At 41.4% G+C, this 23,409-nt stretch overlaps 1 protein-coding gene across 1 annotated transcript in view; it reads left to right on the top strand.

Annotated features, from left to right (window-relative positions):
• The window catches only part of LOC144502308 (uncharacterized), a 164,861-nt gene that overhangs the window by 128,300 nt on the left and 13,152 nt on the right, over window positions 1–23,409 (top strand). The window contains exon 18 of the mRNA XM_078226119.1: window positions 19,099–19,221. Coding sequence (XP_078082245.1) covers window positions 19,099–19,221 — 123 coding nt within the window. The remainder of the gene's footprint in view (window positions 1–19,098; window positions 19,222–23,409) is intronic.

Genomic DNA, 23,409 nt, shown 5'->3' with positions numbered 1-23,409 from the left:
ACAAGCAGAGTGTCACCTGCTGACACTGCAAGCATCTCCACAAAGAAGATTGTTGGTGGCCAGATCCATGTGAGTCCTGGGCTTTTTGGGCTGGGGGGGATCGGGTACTGCAGCAAGGAGGCGTGAGGTGACAGGCTTTGGAGGCCAGATGGGGAGGCACAAAAGGGGGTATTATCCCCAGAGAGGGTGCCTCAGATGGTCACAGGGCACCTCCCAAAGGAGGTACCCCAGCTTCTTTCCCATCATTTCACCAACTTTGGTGAAAAAAGCAGTCTTCCAACTCTTGCCTGCCTTCCACTGCCCAACATAGTGTGGAAGCAGATTGAAGTCATTAATTGCCACTCGGGCAGTTAAGAGCCTCAGTAAGATTAACTAGAAGGCAAGCTCGTAGCTGCGTGACCCTCCAATCCCACGCACCCCCCCCCCCCCCCGTATTATGGGGACCAGGTCAAGGAGTGGGCAGGAAGGTGATGATCTGCCCATTTGTCGAATTTTACATGCCCACTTCCCCCGGCCGAAAACATGTGTGGAAGGGGGCCATAAAATTAAGCCCCTTTGAAAAGTTAACTGACACAACATTAAACTATGTTAATGAGTAATTGTGTTCTTATTTATTGCTCCTTATGCAAAATAGGACCTTTTCTGGCCAATTATTTTGGTAATTAAATCGTTTGGTTTCTATAAGGATTAAATAATTCAAATGTGTTAAATCAACATCACTACTTTTTTTTCATTCCTGCTTGTTTTATGTCCAATAAAAGGGCAGCACGGTGGTACAGTGGTTAGCACTGCTGCCTCACTGCGCCAGGAATCCGGGTTCAATTCCAGCCTCAGGTCACCTGTCTGTGTGGAGTTTGCACATTCTCCCCGTGTCTGCGCGGGTTTCCTCCAGATGTTCCGGTTTCCTCCCACACTCTGAAGGTGGATTGGCCATGCTAAATTGCCCCTTAGTGTCATGGCGATTAGCAGGTTAAATACATGGGTTACAGGGATAGGGCCTGGGTGGGATTGTTGTTGGTGCATTCTTGATGGGCTGAATGGCCTCCTTTCGCACTATAGGGATTCTATGGGGTGCTATAATTCAGTGTGCATTTTTACTATAGGTACAGGTTACAAACCAGCTCCAACCTGCCAATGTATCACACTGTCATTTATAAGTTCATTTGTACAGCTGCATAATCTCACACTTACAGACATGTCCAGAGCTCCCTTCGTTGTTAAAGCTCCATTCTCTGTTGTACAATGTTTCATGCTTTTAGAGTATATGTAGGGTATCTCCACTCTCTAAGCATTTCATTCAACTCCAAGTTTGTTTATAAAGTGACCAAGATAACCTTCTCAACGCTTTTGAAACCAGATTGATATTGCAACAGGGTTTTGAACCCAGGTTGGACGATTAACTGATCCATGGTTCTTAACATAGAACATAGAACATAGAACATAGAAAGCCACAGCACAAACAGGCCCTTCGGCCCACAAGTTGCGCCGATCACATTCCCACCTCTAGGCCTATCTATAGCCCTCAATCCCATTAAATCCCATGTACTCATCCAGAAGTCTCTTAAAAGACCCCAACGAGTTTGCCTCCACCACCACCGACGTCAGCCGATTCCACTCACCCACCACCCTCTGAGTGAAAAACTTACCCCTGACATCCCCCCTGTACCTACCCCCCAGCACCTTAAACCTGTGTCCTCTCGTAGCAACCATTTCAGCCCTTGGAAATAGCCTCTGAGAGTCCACCCTATCCAGACCCCTCAACATCTTGTAAACCTCTATCAGGTCACCTCTCATCCTTCGTCTCTCCAGGGAGAAGAGACCAAGCTCCCTCAACCTATCCTCATAAGGCATGCCCCCCAATCCAGGCAACATCCTTGTAAATCTCCTCTGCACCCTTTCAATGGCTTCAACATCTTTCCTGTAATGAGGTGACCAGAACTGCGCGCAGTACTCCAAGTGGGGTCTAACCAGGGTCCTATAAAGCTGCAGCATTATCTCCCGACTCCTAAACTCAATCCCTCGATTAATGAAGGCTAGTACGCCATACGCCTTCTTGACCGCATCCTCCACCTGCGAGGCCGATTTAAGAGTCCTATGGACCCGGACCCCAAGGTCCTTCTGATCCTCTACACTGCTAAGAATGGTACCCTTCATTTTATACTGCTGCTCCATCCCATTGGATCTGCCAAAATGGATCACTACACACTTATCCGGGTTGAAGTCCATCTGCCACTTCTCCGCCCAGTCTTGCATTCTATCTATGTCTCGCTGCAACTTCTGACATCCCTCCAAACTATCCACAACACCACCTACCTTGGTGTCGTCAGCAAACTTACCAACCCATCCCTCCACTTCCTCATCCAGGTCATTTATGAAAATGACAAACAGCAAGGGTCCCAGAACAGATCCCTGGGGCACTCCACTGGTCACTGACCTCCATGCAGAGAAAGACCCCTCCACAGCCACTCTCTGCCTTCTGCAGGCAAGCCAGTTCTGGATCCACAAGGCAACAGCCCCTTGGATCCCATGCCCTCTCACTTTCTCAAGAAGTCTTGCATGGGGGACCTTATCGAACGCTTTGCTGAAGTCCATATAGACCACATCCACCGCTCTTCCTTCGTCAATGTGCTTGGTCACACTTGGTTCTTGCTCCACTTCACTTCCGAATTAGGTTGAGTGGGCGCCAGAGCATTGCTGCAAATTGGAAACTGCTTCACAGCACCACTAAAGTTACAGTGTAAACCGATCCTTCCCCCGTCTATATATATTTTTTTGAACTGCATAAATTTTTCCAAAACATCCTGAATATTAACCTACCTGTGTAATTAAATGTCAAAAATACATTATGGGATTTACTATGTCATAATCTAGAAAAGCCTAAACAATAATTAGGATCTGAATGAGCCAATATAAATGGGGCTGTAAAATACCCCATTGATTTTCATGCAGCCTGGTTAGGAAATCACAAGACTGTGTCCTTAGCCCGTTGCTATACTCCTTATACGCTTATGACTGTGGGGCCAAATTCCGCTCCAACTCCATTTGCAAGTTTGCTGGTGACCCCACTGTAGTGAGTCAGATCTCAAACCGTGACTAGACAGAGTACAGGAAGGAGATAGAAAATCTGGTAGAATGGTACAATGACAATAATCTCTCCCACAATGTCAGCAAAACAAAGGCAATAGTTGACTTCAGGAAATGTAGTGGAGGACATGCCCCTGTCTACATCAATGGTGATGAAGTGGAAATCGTCGGGAGCTTCAAGTTTCTAGGTGTTCAGATCACCAGATCACTGTCCTGGTCCCTCCACGCTGGCGCTATGGTTAAGGAAGCCCACCATCACTTCCACTTACTCAGAAGGCTAAGGAAATTCGGCATGTCCATTACGGCTTTCGCCAATTTTTACAGATACACCATAGAAAGCATCCTTTCCGGATGCATCACAGCTTGATATGGCTCTGTTCTGATCAAGACTGCAAGAAACTACAAAGAGTTGTGAATGTAGCCCAGTCCATCACGCAAACCAGCCTCCCCTCCATTCATTCCATTTACACTGCCTGCTGCCTCGGGAAAGTAGCCAGTATAATCAAGGACCCCATGCATCCCAGACATACTCACTTCCATCTTGTGTTGGAAAAAAGATACAAAAGTCTGAAAACAAGTACCAACCGGCTCAAGAACAACTTCTTCCCTGCTGTCATTAGACTTTTGAATGGTCCTATCACATATTAAACTGATATATTTCTCTTCACCCTATTGGCAACACTATATTCTGCACCCTATCCTTTCCTTCTCCCCTATGTACTCTATGAACACTGTTTTGGCTGCATAGCTCGCAAAAAGCAATACTTTTCACTACATGTGACAATAATCAACCAATTCAGTTCAATTCAATAATTGGTCAAATTGCCAAAAAGCGAATTGTGTCTGTGAGTGTGTATGTGCTTTCAATATGAACTTGAATAAAGCTGCCATCAAAATTCATGGTCTGCAGTTAAATTGATCATTCCTATTTTCTTATCTTTGTTATGTTCCTATATTGTGTGTGTTTATGTTGTATTGGTTGCAGATTTATCTTGAAATCACTTCCTGTATACACAAAAATAAGTCTGTTGCTTTAACTGAGAATACATTGAAATGCAAAATATTGGCAAGTAACTCAATGCAGGATTAATAGTATGAGTACTGCTTGTTTTGTGGTTTTGTTTAAATGTTTTTAAATAATGGAGAATTCTGCTGGCAGATGATGATAGGAGCATTAAATCTCAAATTATGCTGATCATGTGGTTGACTCTTAAAGGCCCCCACAAGGGCTATTAGGGATGTGCCACAAAAAATGGTCCTGACCGTGATGCCCACATCCCATGAGATAATTTTAAAAAGAACTTTTTGTGTTTTAGAATATGTTGAAAGATCATTTGCGCTTCATAATAATGAGAGCAAAAGGCTCAAAATTAATTGGAAAGAAGCAAAATACTTTCTTCCTGGTGAGCACATAATATTTCCCAGGGTTAGAAACAATTCCTTCAGGAAATTAGCTAAAGAAGTAACATTGTACTGTTCTGAAATATGTTGAATGACAGTTTTTTCTGTAGCCCAAGGGATGTTATACAATTTCTGGTCATTCCCCTGGATACGGCCCTTGGCCAGAATTCTCCTTGCCTGCAGTTGGGATTCTCCAGTCCTGCGAGACTGGAGAATTCCAGCCCTTATTTCTGTTCCTGGAAGTCCAAGGAATGCAGACTTGAACAAATGTTCAAGTTCACAGTAACTTCATTGCAGTGTTAATTAATAGTAAGCCTACTAATGTAAGCCTAAGCCGGGGGAGGCAATGGCCCAGTGGTATTATCACCAGGACTATTAATCCAGAAACTCAGCTAATGTTCTGGGGACCCAGGTTCGAATCCTGCCACGGCAGATGGTGGAATTTGAATTCAATTTTTAAAAATCTGAAATTAAGAATCTAGTGATGACCATGAAACTATTGTCAATTGTTGGAAAACCCTATCTGGATTACTAATGGCCTTTTAGGGAAGGAAATCTGCCGTCTTTACTTGGTCTGACCTACATGGGACTCCAGAGCCACAGCAATGTGGTTGACTCTGAACTGCCCTCAGGCAACCAGGGATGGGCAAAAATGCTGGCCAGCCAGAGACGTGATGTGGAGATGCCGGTGTTGGACTGGGGTAAATGCAGTAAGAAGTTTAACAACACCAGGTTAAATGCATTTGCTACCAAATAAACCTGTTGGACTTTAACCTGATGTTGTTAAACTTCTTACTGAGCCAGAGACACCCATGTCCCACGAATGAATAAAGAAAAAAAAACTCGTGACATTATTAAAGCTTTGTAGACAACAGAGTTAAAGGTCATGTCTGGCTGTAGCACATCAAGCACGTTCAGATCCCCTGTTTAAACTTGCAGAATAGTCCTGAAATGTAAAGGCTACATTTAACCCCAAGATGAACTCTCATATTATTATGATGGCATGTAGACACATAGTAGCATGTCCACCACAGTAGCATCACCCAACTCTGTCCAGGCTTGGCTGTTCTGCTTTGGAAACCCTCATTTATTCTTTCCCCACCCACCGCCCCAGACTTAACTCTTCTAACTCTTGTTGATTTCTGACATTCTACTGTCTCTGAAGATGAAATCATCCAAAACTCTGCTGTCTATGTCCTAACTTAGAACCTTGATTTGAAAATTCTTATCCTTATTTTCAAATCCATCCATGGCCTGGCCCCTTCCAATCTCTGTAACCTCCTCCAGCCCTCTTAACTCTCCTGATAATCTGCACTCCTCTAGTTCTGGCCTCTTGAGCATCCCCGATTTTAAGCAGTCCACCACCAGTAATTGTGTCTTCTGCTGCCTAGGCTCTAAACTCTGGAGTACCATTCACCATTCACAAACCTGTGCAGCTCTCTACTTTGCTTTTATCCTTTTAAGATCCTCCTTAAAATCTACTACTTTGGTCAAGCTTTTTAAGATATTCCCGGGTATCTCCTCTATGGCCCAGTGTCGTATTTTGTTTTATAATTCCTCTCTGAAGCACCTTGGGACGCACCTTACATTAAAGGTACTATACAAATTTAAATTGTTGTGTTCGACCTGTCTGTTAATTTCTTTGGCTAATGATTAATTGAAAGATTTCATTTTGCTTTTAAAATTAAAGTCAACATGGTTCCCATTTAAGATTCCTTGAAGTAAATTTAGAGGTTAGAGGGATTAGCAGAGTAAATATGTGGGATTACGGGGATAGGGTCTGGGTGGGATTGTTGTCAGTGCAGACTCGATGGACCGAACAGCCTGCTTCTGCACTGTAGGATTTCTATGTTCTGAGTTAGTGAAAGGTTTTACACCATAAAGTACGACACTTGTAAAATGAGAATTTGTAAATGATCTTCAACACTTGGAAATCATGTACTGTGCCTCTGTGTGATTTCTGAAAGCTTGATCAAGTATTGTCTGTTAAATAAGCAATTAATTATGCCTTGACTGGAATTAATCATTGTGCAATGTAAGGGTTTAATTAAGTTCAGCAAAAGCATCCTAGATAATGGGGAGAGCTTTAAAGAACCATAATTGTGGTGAGACCGATATAGAAATTCTCCGGTTACAAAGCATATAATATCAATACAAATTAAGTGCTACTATGTGAAGTGGACTTGAGGGATTCTGAGACTAATTTTATCTCTTTAAATTCTGTGAACAGATCTCTGATATGTAAGAGCATCATAGTTAATTGTCATATCATAATTTATGACACAATTACTTCTGAATAAATTAAGAGGACATCATTTATATATGGTAATCACACTCGCGTAACAAAAGCAAACTCCAATTTGCTGGCAAGGCCAGCATATATTGCCTATCCCTAATTGCCCTTGAGAAGGCTAAGGTGGGCAGTCTTCCAGAACCGCTGTAGTCCATGTGGTATAGGTACAACCTACCATGCGGAATAGGTAACCATTGACTACTAATTAAAATCAGTGTTTGGAATTAAATACTTCGATATTCAAACGATAGAAAGTTCATAGTTTCATTTTTCATTGTCAACATAATGGGCGGAATTCTCCCAAAAAAATTCTAAGTGTCGAATTCGCGTGGAAACTGGAGTAATTTACGATGTTTTTTTCAGTGGGAGTTCAGAGAAGAATCTCCCACACTTTCTGCATGGCAGAGCCATCAGCGTGAATATCATTAAATTTCAGGGGGCGGGGTGGGTCTATCCCTACTGGAGAGGCTGAAATCAGTGTGCTGCGGGGGGCTATTGCGCATGTGCCGATCTGTCCGTGCTGAGATCGGCGTATGCGTAGTGACCCCACACTGATGGCCTCTCAGTTGCGGGCCAGCTCATCGCTTAATTGCTGGCCAGCTCAAAAATTAGCACAACAGGATTGGAGATGTGCGAGTTAGGTGGAATGGCCATGCTAAATTGCCCCTTAGTTCAGGGGGACTAGCTAGGATAAATGCATGGGTTATGGGAATAGGGCTGGGGTGGAATTGTGTCCGGTGCAGACTCGATGGGCCAAATGGCCTCCTTCTGCACTGTAGGATTCTATGAAACTAAAAGTAAAACAGGCAACAATGTCAGTGAATGGAAGGAGTGTTCTCGTTCACACAAGTTCCATTTCTTTGAATTCATCTTAAGTTTACTCACTGGGTAAAAAAAAATTAAAACTTTAATGTTTGACAAAAATATGTTCTGCAAAGCAAAGACAAGAGTATTGAGATTTGAGTGCTGAACTAAAGAAGCTGCTCCTTTAATTTTGTCAAGTTAGCGATTTATAGACAGGAGTGTTGTCATCTTTGGAAAATAGCGAATTAATTTAAAAAGCTGTTTTTGTGAGAGCGCCAGACTTGTTTTTTCAATAAAACTTCTCCAAATTTGCAGTATAATCCTTTTTATATTATTTATTTCAATTGTGTTGTGAAATCATAAAATATAACACTTTGCCACTATGAATACAAAGTGAAACTACAAAGTCAAAATACATTGTTAAGATTTACATTATAAAGGATGGAAAACACTTAAGAATCTGTTGACTTACAAGACCGTCAGGGTTCATAAATTAATAAGCTATTCAACTTTTATGAACTTTTTAACAGCTGACCCCTTAAAGTGTTTAGATCTTATAGCGTGTGTCCAAGATCAATTATTCAGCGTGAAATGTGAGTATTCTGAGGTGTAAAGACATTGTGTAATCATTTTTACTGATTCTGGGGGAATTGTGTTATGGAAATTGCCTTGAGAATTCTCTGCAAGTCATTAATTTAATCTTTAAAATTGCTTCCACCTGTTACAAAATACTTAAATGTTGAATAAAACATAGTTGTTGAGGCTATAAAATATGCAGGGACGTAAGCTGCATAAAATGTTCAATCTTTTTCAGAAATGGAAAAAATCTGCATGGGAGGGTGAAACAAACAGAAAGGCTGCTGGCCAGTTAGCATCTGAAAGTGTTAACATGTCCAAAATGTTAATGCATCTTTGTCATTCTGATGCTGACTGTGCTCCTTGCGTTTCCAGCGTTCACTCCCCATCGCCCACCCCTCCCCCACTTTGTGAACACTCCTGATATTCACTGACATTGTTACTTACCTTACTTTTAGTCTCATTATGTTGGCAATAAAATTAATCAGAACAATGGTAAGTCCATGAGGAAATAAACTTGGGGATGATTTTCAAAAGTACAAACCTATTTATGTAGGAGCGGCACAGTGGTCAGCACTGCTGCCTCTCAGCGCCAGGGATCTGGATTCATTCCAGCCCTGGGTCACTGTGTGTGTGGAGTTTGCATGTTCTTCCCGTATCTGCGTGGGTTCCTCCACGTGCCCCAGTTTCCTCCACAGTCCGAAAGATGTGCTGGTTAGGTGCAAGTGCCATGCTGAATTCTCCCTCAGTGTACCCGAACAGGCACCGGAGTGTGACGACTAGGGGATTTTCACTCTAACTTAATTTCAGTGTTAATGTAAGCCGCCTTGTGACACTAATAAATAACCTCAAAAACTTAAAGGTTAGGTGAACTGGTCATGCTAATTTGCCCCTTAGTGTCTCAAGATATGTAGGTTGGGATTAGTGGGGTAAATAAGTGGGGTTACAGGGATACGATGGGGGTTGGGCCTGAGTAATATGCTCTGTCAGGGAATCAATGCAGACTCGATGGACCGAATGGCCTCCTATTGTACTGTTGGGATTCTATGATATTTTTTCAATATATAAAAGGTAAGAGAGAGGCAAAAATAGACATTGGACCACAGGAAAATGAGGCTGGAGAAGTAATAATAGGAAACAATGAAATTTCAGAGGAAATGAAGAGTTACTTTACATCAGTCTTCATGGTGGAAGACACCAGTGCGATGCCAGAGCTCCAGGAGAATCAGGGGGCACAGGTGAGTGCAGTGGCCATCACTAAGGAGAAGGTTCTGGGGAAACTGAAAGGTCTGAAGGTGGATAAATCATCTGGACTGGATGGACACCCCAGGGTTCTAAAAGAGATAGCTGAGGAAATTGTGGAGGCATTGGTGGTGATCTTTCAGGAATCACTAGAGGCAGGGAGGATCCCAGAGGACTGGAAAATAGCTAATGTAACACCGCTGTTTAAGAAGGGAAGGAGGCAGCAGACAGAAAATTATAGGCCGATTAGCCTGACTTCGGTCATTGGCAAGATTTGAGAGTCCATTATTAAAGATGAGATCGCAGAATACTTGGAAGTGCATGATAAAGTAGTACCGAGTCTGCACGGCTTCGTCAAGCGGTCATGTCTGACAAATCTGTTAGAGTTCTTTGAGGAGGTAACAAGGAAGTTAGATAAAGGATTTATTTAGATTTCCAGAAGACCCTTAACAAGGTGCCACATAGGAGACTTAAATAATTTAAGAGCCCATGGTGTTAAGGGTAAGATCCTATCATGGATAGAGGATTGGCTGACTGGCAGAAGGCAGAGAGTGGGGATAAAGCGGTCTTTCTCAGGATGGCAGCGGGTGACTAGTGGTGTGTCTCAGGAGTCGGTGCTGGGACCATAACTTCTCACAATATACATTAACAATTCGGAGGAAGGAACTGAAGGCACTATTACTAAGTTTGCAGATGATACAAATATATGTAGAGGGACAGGTAGTATTGAGGAAGCAGGGGGGCTGCTGAAGGACTTGGACAGGCTAGGAGAGTGGGCAAAGAAGTGGCAGATGGAATACAAGGTGGAAAAGTGAGAGTTATGCACTTTGAAGGAGGAATAGCGGCATAGACTATTTTCTAAATGGGGAAATGCTTAGAAAATCAGAAGCACAAAGGGACTTGGGAGTCCTTGTTCAAGATTCTCTTAAGGTTCACGTGCAGATTCAGTCAGCAGTTAGGAAGGCAAATGCGATGTTAGCATTCATGTCGAGAGGGCTAGAATACAAGGGCAGGGATGTACTGAGGCTGTACAAGGATCTGGTCAGACCCCTTTTGGAGTATTGTGAGCAGTTTTGGGCCCCGTATCTAAGGAAGGATGTGGTGGCCTTGGAAAGGGTCCAGAGGAGGTTCACAAGAATGATCCCTGGAATGAAGAACTTGTCGTATGAGGAACGGTTAAGGATCTGGGTCTGTACTCATTGGAGTTTAGAAGGATGAGGGGGGGATCTTATTGAAACTTATAGAATACAGCGAGGCCTGGATAGAGTGGACATGGAGAGCATGTTTCCACTAGTAGGAAAAACTAGAACCAGAGGGCACAACCTCAGGCTAAAGGGACAATTCTTTAAAACAGAGATGAGGAGGAATTTCTTCAGCCATAGAGTGGTGAATCTGTGGAACTCTTTGCCGCAGAACATAGAACAGTACAGCACAGAACAGGCCCTTCGGCCCATGATGTTGTGCCGAGCTTTATCTGTGGAGGCCAGGTCATTGAGTGTCTTTAAGACAGAGATAGGTTCTTGATTAATAAGGGGATCAGGGGTTATGGGGAAAAGGCAGGAGAATGGGGATGATAAAAAAATCGGCCACGATTGAATGGTGGAGCAGACTCGATGGGCCGAGTGGCCTAATTCTGCTTCTATGTCTTATGGTTTTATGGATATTTCCTTTTGTTCTTAAATGATTAAGTGAACATGTAACCTGTTTTTAACACTGTGGGGACTGTAAAAAGCAGTAAGATACAGGTTCCCCAAGAGTTTAAATTGATATTTTTCCATATTATATTACTATATATACACACACACACATCCTGTATGGCACCCTGGTGCCTACTTAGGGTATTATTATTGAGCAGCTAATTAATGGAAAATTTTTACTACTTAGAAATGTGTCGCTTTTTAATTGGAATTACCGTGTGTGAGTTTTGTTATAAATCGGCTAGTATTTTTTAAAAATGGACTTATTAAATGCTATGAAGTTAGATGTAATAAAAGGTAGAAGCCAATGCTACATTTAAGTGCAATCCTGTGTCCCTAAAACTTCCTCAAAAAGCTCAAAGTTTTCTATACTTTCAGAGTATAGATGTGTTCAATGTACAACTGATATATTACAAGTTAGTTTTAATTTCACTTTGTTTGATCAAATCAACTACTGAAATACATTGCAAATATTGTATAATTTTGGATCGGCAAACATGTTTTCTAAATTATAACATGAGTTTTAATGTGTGCAGGAGGGAATAAAATTCAAAGTTGAAAATTAACAGCAATTTTGTGAAACAGAATATTATGGAAAAGAGAAATTCTAGCTGTATATAATCTTGTTCAAAAGTTAACTACTTTAAAAGTGGAATTAGCAGCTTTTTTTCTAAAAAGCAGCCTTTTATACCCAGAATAAGATTGTGGCACAGTGGTTAGCATTGCTGCCTCACAGTGCCACTGACCTGGGTTCAATTCCCAGCTTTGGTCACTGTGCGGACTCTGCACATTCTCCCCAGGTTCAATTCCTGGCTTGGGTCACTGTGTGGAGTCTGCACGTTCTCCCCGTGTCTGCGTGGGTTTCCTCCGGGTGCTCTGATTTCCTCCCACAGTCTGAAAGACGTGCAGGTTAGGTGCATTGACCTGAACAGGCGCCAGAGTGTGGCAAATAGGGGAATTTCACAGTAACTTCATTGCAGTGTTAATGTAAGCCTACTTGTGACACTAAGAAATAAACTTGAACTTAAATGGTACTGAAAATGAGCGGTGTAGGATTTGTTTCCTGTAAGCTCTTGCTTGATAGTGTACAGCTGAGATAGCATATTGCACATTGCAGCTAAAAGCAGCTGAATTCGCAATTAAAACAGTTGCTATGACATCAAACAAAGTGGGCAGAGACGTTTTTTGTTCTCTTTTTTTCTTTCCTTTTGGATGAAGTGTTCAGCGGCAACTTAATTAGAGCTAGGACACTCTAGAGGCGACTTTAACTTCTCGGTCTATAATTTTGGGATTGTCACACTTAATGGGCATGAGTTACTCAGTTACCCAAAATCAGATGCAAAATAGTTTCTCTAAACCTATGTAGTAATGAAATGTTGCTTACAATACCTCTTAAATCCTACCATTAACTTTCTTGGTATCACACCAGGCAGCATGCTACCAAGTTTTACTGACCTCAAGAGTTTGATGGTTTGATCCAAGCTCTGTGTTATCAGTTTATCTCAACCTGGATATCAGTGGGACATCACTCATCTCTATTTCGCTAAATTAGGGAAAGAGGTGAAATCAGATAGATTATCATTTTAGATTACTGTCCAATGATACTCCTAAAAAGTGAGCAAATGCGGACTATGGGTGGGAACAGCAGTAGGTTTAGTGACGATTGCCCAATCCCCCCACAGCCCAACTAACAGCCAGTGACATTCATTTAGGCTTATGTGAGGAATAACTGCTTCCATGAGTTACTAAAAGGATTCTGATGGTTATGATATGGTTGCTTGGCATGGGTCATCACCTGCAGAGCAACAGGGAGAAAATGTATGAGGAAGCCTAACTAGACGTTATTGATGAAGTGGCAGTCATTAATGGCCAACAGTCAGTCATAAAGATCAGCAAAGATTGGAAAAACATTAGGAAAATTAGAGATGCACTGAAAAAAGTACCTTGCAAAAATAATCTGCACCAAATTTCTCATTGTCTACCAAGTCAAAAATCTGATCCATTTGTTGCCTGCAAGTACCTTGGCGCATATCGTCCATTCCTGTCAATTTGAAGTTGCATAATTCTGGGTAATTTGTATTGTTCTGAAGAATGTGCTGTTTTGCTCCAGCTGATTAATTTGATTGCTGGATAATTTGAATCTTTTAGCACAAAACAATTACTTCATGTTATTGGGAGTGGATGGTAATTGTTCCTGCAATCAAACTGCTGGCGGGGCGGGGTCATGATTTTCCTGGACTTCTGCCAAGGTGTTGAGGAAATCCATACCCTTACAATGCTGCAATAAAGTGAGTGTCGGCATTCAGCAAAATTGGGTAAACCAGAATGAAGGGACATAATATTAAAGTTGGAGTTCGGTCAGTTAGGAATAAAATCAAAATTCCCTCAAAAGGCAGTAGGTACTGGGCCAATTGAAATTTTCAAGTCTGAGATTGATAGATTTTTTTATTGGATAAGAATATCAACTGCCTCTGGAGAAAAGGCAGTCAGAGCTGAGGTACAGATCAACCATAACCTGATTGACTGATGCAACATATTCTTGGGTCTGAATTACCTACTCTTGCCTCTATGTACCTAAAATAACTTCACAACATAGCAAGTTGTGGAAAGGGAAGATTCTCCAGTAGAGGTGGATGTGAGGGGTAAGAAATGCTGAGGGTCGGCTAGGGAAAATGTCGTCCTTTAGCATGTATTTTGGGTACTCGCATAGATACAAAATCTGGATAAATGAATCACACCTTCAGAAACAGTAGTGCAGTTTGTGTTTTTACCATAAGGTAGGGAATTTGTGCATTTTCCTGTAAATTATTAGTTTTTGGCAAAGGTAAAGACGTGTGCCCTCAATATAGAAAGATAGTAGGATTTGTATTTTATCAAAAGTTTTTGAAAATATTCTAGCCTCTGGCTAAAATACCTTTTAAATCATAGAATCTACAGTGCAGAAGGTGGCCGTTTGGCCCATCGAGCCTGCACTGACAACAATCCCACCCACTTCCATATATTTACCTTCCTAATCGCCTGACACAAAGGGGCAATTTAGCATGGCCAATCCACCTAACCCGCACATCTTTGGACTGTGGGAGGAAACCAGAGCACCCAGAGGAAACCCACACAGACATGAGGAGAACATGCAAACTCCGCACTGAAAGTCACCTGAGGCCGGAATTGAATCCAGGTCTCTGGTGCTGTGAGGCAGCAGTGCTAACCATTGCGCCACCATGGTTCAGTTTTAATATAGGTTCAGTTTTAATGTAGGTTTAAGGTTAAAATGTTCACTGAGCCATTTGTTTCCCATTCTGCTCTTCGGGATGAGTTACATGGGAAATTGAACCACTTCTATTTTTAAAAAGTATTGTCAGTGTTGAAAATTCAGATCAGGTCAGTAAAGGCGCAGTTAAAAGCTTCCTCTGCTCTGCCACGATTGTATAAAGCAGCACCAGCACCAAAGTGCACCTACTACTCCATCAGTGTGCCACTTGTTTCACTGCTAATTGCTGTCAAATTGAGGATAGTCTCAGATGTAATGAGTTTCCTAACAATTGTACGCAGGACCTTTGTAGCCAGTAGACATACTTGAACTCGTGCATTTTATCCCTGGGACAGATGTCTAGCGTTCACCACCTTCCAGACTCCTTTTCATAACAAATAACAAAATTCCATCTCTTCCCAGTCAAAAGAGTCTCCTGCGAAAGTGTACCCTGGATATCTATCCATTGCCTCTAAGTTGTAGGGTACAACCTCACACAAGATTAAGGACAGCAATGGTTCAACTGCTATTGCGTTTTAAAACATTATTTCACTGCATCACAAAAGAAGGAACCCTTGGTGCCTGATTTAATCTGTTGCAGTTGCTTCCCAAATTGGCTATTATGAAAGCAGTAGGGGAACTCCTTAACATTTTTGCTTAATATTTTAAACAGGAATTGTGAACAATAGACTTTGATCTTTATGATTGTAGTAACCTAGAGTTTCTGCTCAGATGTGTTGGTTTAATCAGTGCAAGTCACCTAAAATCGGCCAAACAAGAATGATTGTAAATTACACCCAGAACAAATAAGAGTTTTCACCACTGTTTCCACCAGTTTTTAAAAACACATTGGAAGCCAGCCTTGCTCATGTAAAAAAAAAAAAATCCCAAATTGAATTAATCACCATGGAGAGTTTCTGCTAATGATGCCTGTTTTCAGACTTTTGTCTGGGCTATTAAAATGGAAAATATCACACTTATCCAAGTTGTACTGCACCTGCCATATATTTGCTCACTTCCCAAAGGTAGGGGAGTTTAAAACTAGAGGGCATAGGTTTAAGATGAGAGGGGAGAGATACAAAAGGGTCCAGAGGGGCAATTTTTTCACACACAGGGTGGTGAGTGTCTGGAACAAACTGCCAGAGGTAGTAGTAGAGGCGGGCACAATTTTGTCTTTTAAAAAACATTTAGCCAGTTACATGGGTAAGATGGGTATAGAGGGATATGGGCCAAATGCGGGCAATTGGGACTAGTTTAGGGTTAGAAAAAGGGGCAGCATGGACAAGTTGGGCTGAAGGGCCTATTTCCATGCTGTAAACCTCTATGACTCTATGACACTCAACATGTCGAAATCATCTCCTAGAAACCTCTTAACATCCTCCTCACCACTCTCATTCCCATCACGTTTTGTGTTGTGTCCTCAAGCAAACACCCATCTGGCGGGGTGGGGGAAGTGGCTGTGTGGAGGGAACACTTCAACCTGGTATTTGAACTGGCAAGGTTAGAAATTGACACGATATAATTCAGATAGAATGTGTGTAAATATGAGAGATCAACTGCAAACATACAAAAAAGATTAATCTTGCTGCCATGTGCCTCAATGGGTCGCTACACGCAATGGGAGTGTAGGTTGGAGATTGGACAGGGATTTGCAATGCTGGAGCACTCGTTCTCTAATCCAGACAGAAATAAGAATGACTAAAAACAACATCCCAACTAATCCAAATTGATTCCTGAACAAACAGTTGAGAAATCTGTCTAAAATAGGTTTTATTTTAGGTGCTAGGACACTAATAAGCAACTTTAACAAAGTTTTTAAATGCTCAGAGTGCAGAAGAGGTTCACCAGGATGTTGCCTGGAATGGAAGGGCTTAGTTATGAGGAGAGATTGGGTAAACTGGGGTTGTTCTCACTGGAAAGACGGAGGATGAAGGATGACCTAATAGAGGTGTATAAAATTATGAAAGGCATAGATAGGGTGAACGGTGGGAAGCTTTTTCCCAGGTCGGTGGTGACGTTCACGAGGGGTCATAGGTTCAAGGTGAGGGGGGGTGAGGTTTAACACGGATATCAGAAGGACGTATTTTATACAGAGGGTGGTGGGGACCTGGAATGCGCTGCCGGGCAAGGTGGTGGAGGCGGACACACTGGGAACGTTTAAGACTTATCTAGATAGCCACATGAACAGAGTGCGAATGGAGGGATACAAAAGAATGGTCGAGTTTGGACCAGGGAGCGGCGCGGGCTTGGAGGGCCGAAGGGCCTGTTCCTGGGCTGTATTGTTCTTTGTTCTTTGTTCTCAAACTGAGAACACCAAAGAAACTGGTAAAAAGGTCTGTACAGTTTTTTTAAGTAATTGTCAATTGTTTAAAATAGGTATACTCAAAAGTGGCTGATGAGCTGCTGATTGAAAATGCTTACTTTCTGTAATTAAACTTTTTTCCCCTCAAGTAAAACCAGGTCACCATTCTTAAATATATGATGGAATACTTTTTAATGTAAACCTTTCTTAGATTACATTCAAATGCAAAGGTTCAGAGAAGACTTTAGATTCAATTCATATCGGTTTGAAAGGAAATTTAATCAAAAATTCAATTGAGAAAACGAACAGAATTTTGAGTGCAATTCTTGCCTCTCTTACACGGAGAGCGTTACCCCCGGTATCAAACAGAATTCTTAGCTGTATGTTCAGGGATCAATTTGGTATTTCTGGTTTAGTTGGGATGTTGTTTCTAGTAAGTCTTATTTCTGTCTGGATTAGAGAATGAGTGCTCCAGCATTAGGGCAGCACGGTGGCACAGTGGTTAGCACTGCTGCCTCACAGCATCAGGGACCCGGGTTCAATTCTGGCCTCGGGAGACTATCCGTGTGGAGTTTGCACATTCTCACTGTGTCTGTGTGGGTTTCCTCCGGGTGCTCCAGATTCCTCCCACACTCTAAGGATGTGCAGGTTAGGTTGATTGGCCAATGCTAAATTGACTCTAGTGTCAGGGGGACTAGCAGGGTAAATATGTGGGGTTCCGGCAATAGGGCTTGATGGGATTGTGTTCGGTGCAGACTGGATGGGCGGAATGGCCTCCTTCTGCACTGTAGGGATTCTATGATTGCAGATCCATGTCCAACCTACACTCCTCCCCCCCCCCCCCCCCCCATTGCTTGTGGCGCCTCACTGGAGCATATGTTGACAAGATTCATCTTTTTCTATATTCACAGTTAATCTCTCATATTTACACACATTTTAGCTGAATTATATTATCATGTCAATTTCTAAACTTACCAGGAAGTTCCGGTTGCATTGTCCCCTCCATACAGCCACCCCCCACGTACCTTCCCCCTCCCGCCCCTCCCCTCCCCACCAAAGCTTGATAGGAACAAATGTGGTGAGGAGGATGTTAAGAGGCTTCAAGGTGATTTAGAAAGTTGGGTGAGTGGGCAAATATATGGCAGATGCAGTCCAATTTGGTGATATTTTCCCTTTTGGACGGAGAAACAGAATGTAGAGTATTATTTAAGTGGTGATAAATTGGGAAATGGTGACCTACAAAGGGACCTGGGTGTCCTAGTACACCAGTCACTAAATGCAAGCATGCAGGTACAGCAAGCAGTTAGGAAGGCAAATGGCATGTTGCCCTTCACTGTAAGAGGACTTGAGTGCAGGAGTGAGGATGTCTTACTGCAGCAGTACAGATGAGACTACACCTGGAGTACTGTGTGCAGTTTTGGTCTCCTTATTTAAGAAATATATACTTGCCATAGAGGGAGTGCAGCGAAAGTTCACGAGACTGATTCTTAGGATGACAGGATTGCCATATGAGGAGAAATTGGGTCAATGCGGCCTGTGTTCACTGGAATTTAGAAGAATGAAAGAGGATCTAATTGAAAAGTATAAAATTCTGATAGGGCTGGACCGACTGGATGCAGTGATGTTGTTTCCTTTGGTGAGGCGGGGACACAGTCTTCGGATATGGAGTGGCCATTTAGGATTGAGATGAGAAGAAACTTTTTAATCTGAGTGGCAAACCTGTGGAATTCTCGACCACAGAAGGCTGCGGAGCTCAAATCACTGAATATATTTAAGAAGGAAACAGATTTCTAGACTATCAAGGTGTATGAGGAGAGGTGGGGGAGTATGGCATTGATATAGAGGATCAGCTATGATCATATTGAATGGTAGAGCGGGCTCAAAGGACTGAATCACCAACTGTACTTCTATTTTCTATGTTCCTAGGACATATTGGTTCAGAATACACTCAATAAAATGGATCAAATATGAACAAACAAACCAAAAAAACCCCATCAGTTTTAAGGGAAGCAATATGGGGCAAGTTGGAATTGCTTTAGTCACTATATGTAATGGTGTTGCAATTGCTTTAAAAAATAATGTACTTAGATGTCATTACACATAGTAGCTAGAACAATTGTTCCCCTACTGTGGATTTTTGTAAAGAACACAATTATGCTTGCAATCATGGTGAGGTTTTGTAGGGGAAGAAATGGCACAATACAGTTCTGACTGGCTATTATTTATTGCCCTAAAGTGAAATAACAGTTGTTTCCTGCTGCTATAGATAATGGATATAATATAAATCAGACATAAGTGCTCCATTTAACTCTGGTTTACATTAACCCTGATAATCTTATGCATTTACCAATTCCCATGGTACTGTGGTGGACATTGAAATGATTTGATTGTACGTTGAGTAGATTACGAAAACATGCCAGATTCTCTCTAACACATTTTTCTGGTTTACTAGGCTACAAGTGCTTTGGATGCAGAAAGTGAGCACCTAGTACAGGAGGCCATTGATCGGGTAATGCAAGAGAGAACGGTTTTGGTAATTGCGCACAGGCTTTCAACTGTAAGAAATGCCTCCAAGGTAAGTTGAAAAATAATTTTGGTTTGGTGGGGGGAGGGGATGGAGTTTTATTTTTTTTAAAAGCTGTAGTCATGTCAATTACTGTATTCTATCAGGGACCCTCGCTGCTGTGAATTAATCCCACGCATGAGGAATTAAACATGGCCTTCACATAGTGTAGATGAGAAACCAAAATATTAGTTAATAAAAGTTGATTTGTGAATTTACTCAAGATTTTGGATTCAAAACCTTTACGGCACAGGAGGCCTTTTGGCCAGTCAGAACCCATGCCACCTTTCTGAAAGAGCCATTTGCTTAGCCTTGTTTGCCTACAAATAATTATCCACTTCTTCTGCAAAAGAAAATTCTGCTTCCACCATTGTTTCCATTAAAGTTTCCTAACATCTCACATACATATATATGTTTTCTAAAATCTAAAAATGCAGGGGTGAAATGAGGAAAAATCTTCTTGGGCAGCAATTTGTTGTAACCTGAAATATATCACTGAAAGGGTAATGGAAGAAGATTGAATAGTAAATTTCACAAGTTAATTGGATATGTAACTAGGGAAAGAAATTACAGGACTGTGGGGATAGAACAGAAGATTGAGACTATATCTGTCTAAAAGCCAGAAGGCTATATGATTCTAAGCTTTTTCTTATTCTAAATTTACTCCACTCGTTAGTGACTTAGTTAAAATAATTTTGAATACTGCCATCAGATCTTCTATTAATCTTCTTTGTTTTAATATAAACAGTCCCTCCTGCAATTTCTCTCGTGTGTCCTAATAAGTCTTTCATCCATGGTATCTTCTTAGTGAAGCTTAACTGAATTTTCTTTACTTCCTATTGTGACGAAACTGTGCCTTTAAGAAATGTATTTTAGTCATGTTACTGTGCTGAATGTGTTTACTAGTCCCTTCCATTTTATTGGAGCTGTTTTGTCTGGATCCAGCAGCACTGTATTGTTACTGCAGCAACATAATTAATTTTAATTGTTGTGGTGTTTGTTTTGATCTGAACTAATGCAGAGTTCTGTTGTTTAGCATTTTCCCCTGGGATATTGTAGAGTAGTGTTTGACTAGGTTGATTAACAGGTAAGGTCATGTGGCTGGGTACAGCTCGGCTTTCAGAGAGAACTCAAGGCAGTCTGCTTTTGGGATTTTTAGAGAGAGGTTGCTTTCTCTGTATCTCTTGCTCTGTCTGGTGGAGACTGGAATCTGTCAAGCAATAAGCCTTTCTCTCTCAGATTCTACTGTTTGGGGGTGGAACTTTCTCTGGAAGTTGCTGCATGAGAATTAGAAGACGTGCGTCTGTCTGGATCACTCTCCAGAAGTGTCAAAAAGCTGGAAGTCTAGTGCCTACATAAACATCATTGGTTTCTGTGCTAACTGTCTGTGGGGGAATACTGCTAAATTGGAACAACAGAGATAGCTAGCTGTTAAGAATTATACTTTGTCATGTTTAAGTATTTTAATTGGTAAAAGTTATGCTAATTATTTCTGTTGTATTCTAACTATGCTCTTAAATAAAGTTTGTTTTGATAAAAGCTTCCTAGTGGGTCACTTGAATCATACCTGGAGTGAAACACCTTATGCTAACCCTAATGTCAAAATCAAATGTAAAAGTTAGGGTCTAAACTAACTTCACAAAATACCTTGGAGTTTCTGATCTGGTCCTTAACACTGTCATTTTATTTTTAAATTGTGTTTCAACTACTTGTCCACCCACTCTTAAAGAATTTTGTATCTGAACCCATAAGCCTCTGCTCCTCTACTCCTTTTCCAGTTTTACCATCTAATGTATGTGGCCTTATAATCCTCTTCAATTCACATTGTTCCACATTAAGTTTCATTTGACATCTATCTACCCTCTTCCTCTTTAATATTGCACCAAATGTTATCTTGGGAACAACGTGTTCAGGTAAAACAGGCAGATTGACACTGAAAATCCAACATTTCTTTTGCAATCTGTGGAAGGTGATTGGTGCTACCCAAAGGAAGAATGGATTTAATGCTGGCACAGCCGCTTTTTTTAACCTACTTTTTTTTTGCTTTTGCTAAAACACAATCTAAACTTGGCACAGATTTTTTTTTAATAAACAAAATTATCCTTGAAACAGACTAAACAAACTGACACTGATGATAGAAAGCATATGCACTCTGCAGGGATCCTCTTGATTTCATTCACTAGCATGGCCACTTTCCCTTCTAACCAGAGTAATTGTGTGCACACACAATTCCATAATAAGGGAGTCTTAACATTTAATGCAGGATTTTGTAAAGGACTGGATGTTTTTAATTGCAAGAAACATAGACGGAGGTCAGTTCTTGAATCATTTATCTATCTCCAATGTATTTTCTGAGTCCAGCTCTTGATTTTCATACAAAATAGTCCCTTTGAGTAAGAGTCTTTCTTGTTGGATGTTAAGTATTCAGCCTCTAGGGTCTTCACAAGAAGAGTCTAACAGCAGCTGTCTGTTCTGTATATTGAAACCAGGGCTTCAGCTCTGCTAGTGCCCACGTCCTGAGACCTAGACATTTCTGTCAGAGGCAGACTTGAAATATCTCTCTGGGAGGAAATAACAGCTGATGTTTAGATCAAAAGGACTGTGAACATTATGTCTTTCACTTTGAAGGATCATATTGATGTGCCTTCGGTTATATTGAAAGAGATAATTAAACAGCGTTAGATATTTAAAGAAATTGAAGATTTCTTACATTGCTAGGTAATTTTAAAAGAGTGTTTTGAAGCTGGCTGAAGTGCTTTACTTCTTGAGCACGACATATTACAAACTTTGCTTTCAAAGAGGAAAGAAGAATTCTACTGAATAAACTCCAGCAACTCAATGCCAGTCAGTTTTAGCTGTACCCCTAAGACTTTATATGGCTGGTGCAAAGTTTTGTACAGGTTCAATGCCACACTGTTGGATCTTGAATGGTATAACTGCAACTGGACCAAATCAGATTTTTTTTTTTGCTGCATTATCCTGTTATATTCTGCAACTTTTCCTTTTTTGGAGCCAACTTTTTTTTTCTACCTCATTGTCTGCAACACGTTTCTTTCCTGAGGACTTTGACTTTTGGCTGGGGTGCTGGTCATTTAACTGTAAGGCATCAGAACTGAGTTCAGTCATACCCTTATCTGATGTCCACACCTGTACTTCCAACAAGAGGCACTTGATAATGACCAAGAATGTGAACCATGGTGCATTTTTCATCCCTCGCCCTAGAGTGGTGACATCGAGTGTGACATAAAATGCTGTTTTATTTGACTGCCCCAAGTCTGTGACTTCAAACACAATCACCAGGACTGCCTACCTTCACTTCTATAATGTTCTCCATCCCTACCTTAGCTCATTTTAGCTGAAACCCTCATCCACACCTTTGTCACCTCTAGACACAATGCTTTCCTAGATGGCCTCCCCCATGGCACCCTGCGTAAACTTGAGCTCAGCCAAAATATTGCCCGTATCCTAACTCGCACCATGACCCATTCACCCCTGTGCTTGCTGATCAACATTGGTTTCCGGCAGTGCTTTGATTTTATAATTCTTATCCTTATTTTTAAGTTTACTTCATGATCTCACTCCTCCTATCTGTGAAACCATCTCCAACCCTACAACTCTCTCAAATCCTTTTGCAGAGCCCCAATTTCCTTTGCTCTGTCAGTGGTAACTCCCTCAGCTCTAAGCTTGAGAATTCCTTCCCTTAGCCACTCTATCTTCTGCCCTCCTATAAGATGCTCCTTAAAACTCACCTTTGACTGAAATTTGTGGTTGCTGTCCTGATATCTCCTTTTATGGCTTGGTGTCAAATTTTGTTGGATGATGCGTCTGTGAAGCAATTGGCTCCAAACTCTGGAATTTTCTTCCCTAAACCTATTTGTCTATTTTTTTTATTATGCTACTTAAAACCACCTCTGACCAAACATTTGGTCGCTGGTCTGAATATCCTTTCTGACCCTTGGTGTCAAATTTTGTCACAGCACCACTGTGAAGTGTCTCTCAATGCTTAATCACTTTAAACGTGCTATTTAAATGCAAATTGCTGTGTTTGGAGGAAAAGAGCATCAAGTGTATGAGAGCACCATCATCTCCAAGTCAAACAATATTCTGACTTGGACATATATCACTCTTTCTTCATTGCTAGATCAAAACTCTGGAACACCCTACCTAGCATGGGGGTACCGTCACCACACAACTGCAACT

Source organism: Mustelus asterias, chromosome 13 (assembly GCF_964213995.1).
Source record: "Mustelus asterias chromosome 13, sMusAst1.hap1.1, whole genome shotgun sequence".
In the NCBI taxonomy this organism is placed as follows: Eukaryota; Metazoa; Chordata; class Chondrichthyes; order Carcharhiniformes; family Triakidae; genus Mustelus; species Mustelus asterias.
This window is presented reverse-complemented; position numbering and strand designations above follow the sequence as displayed.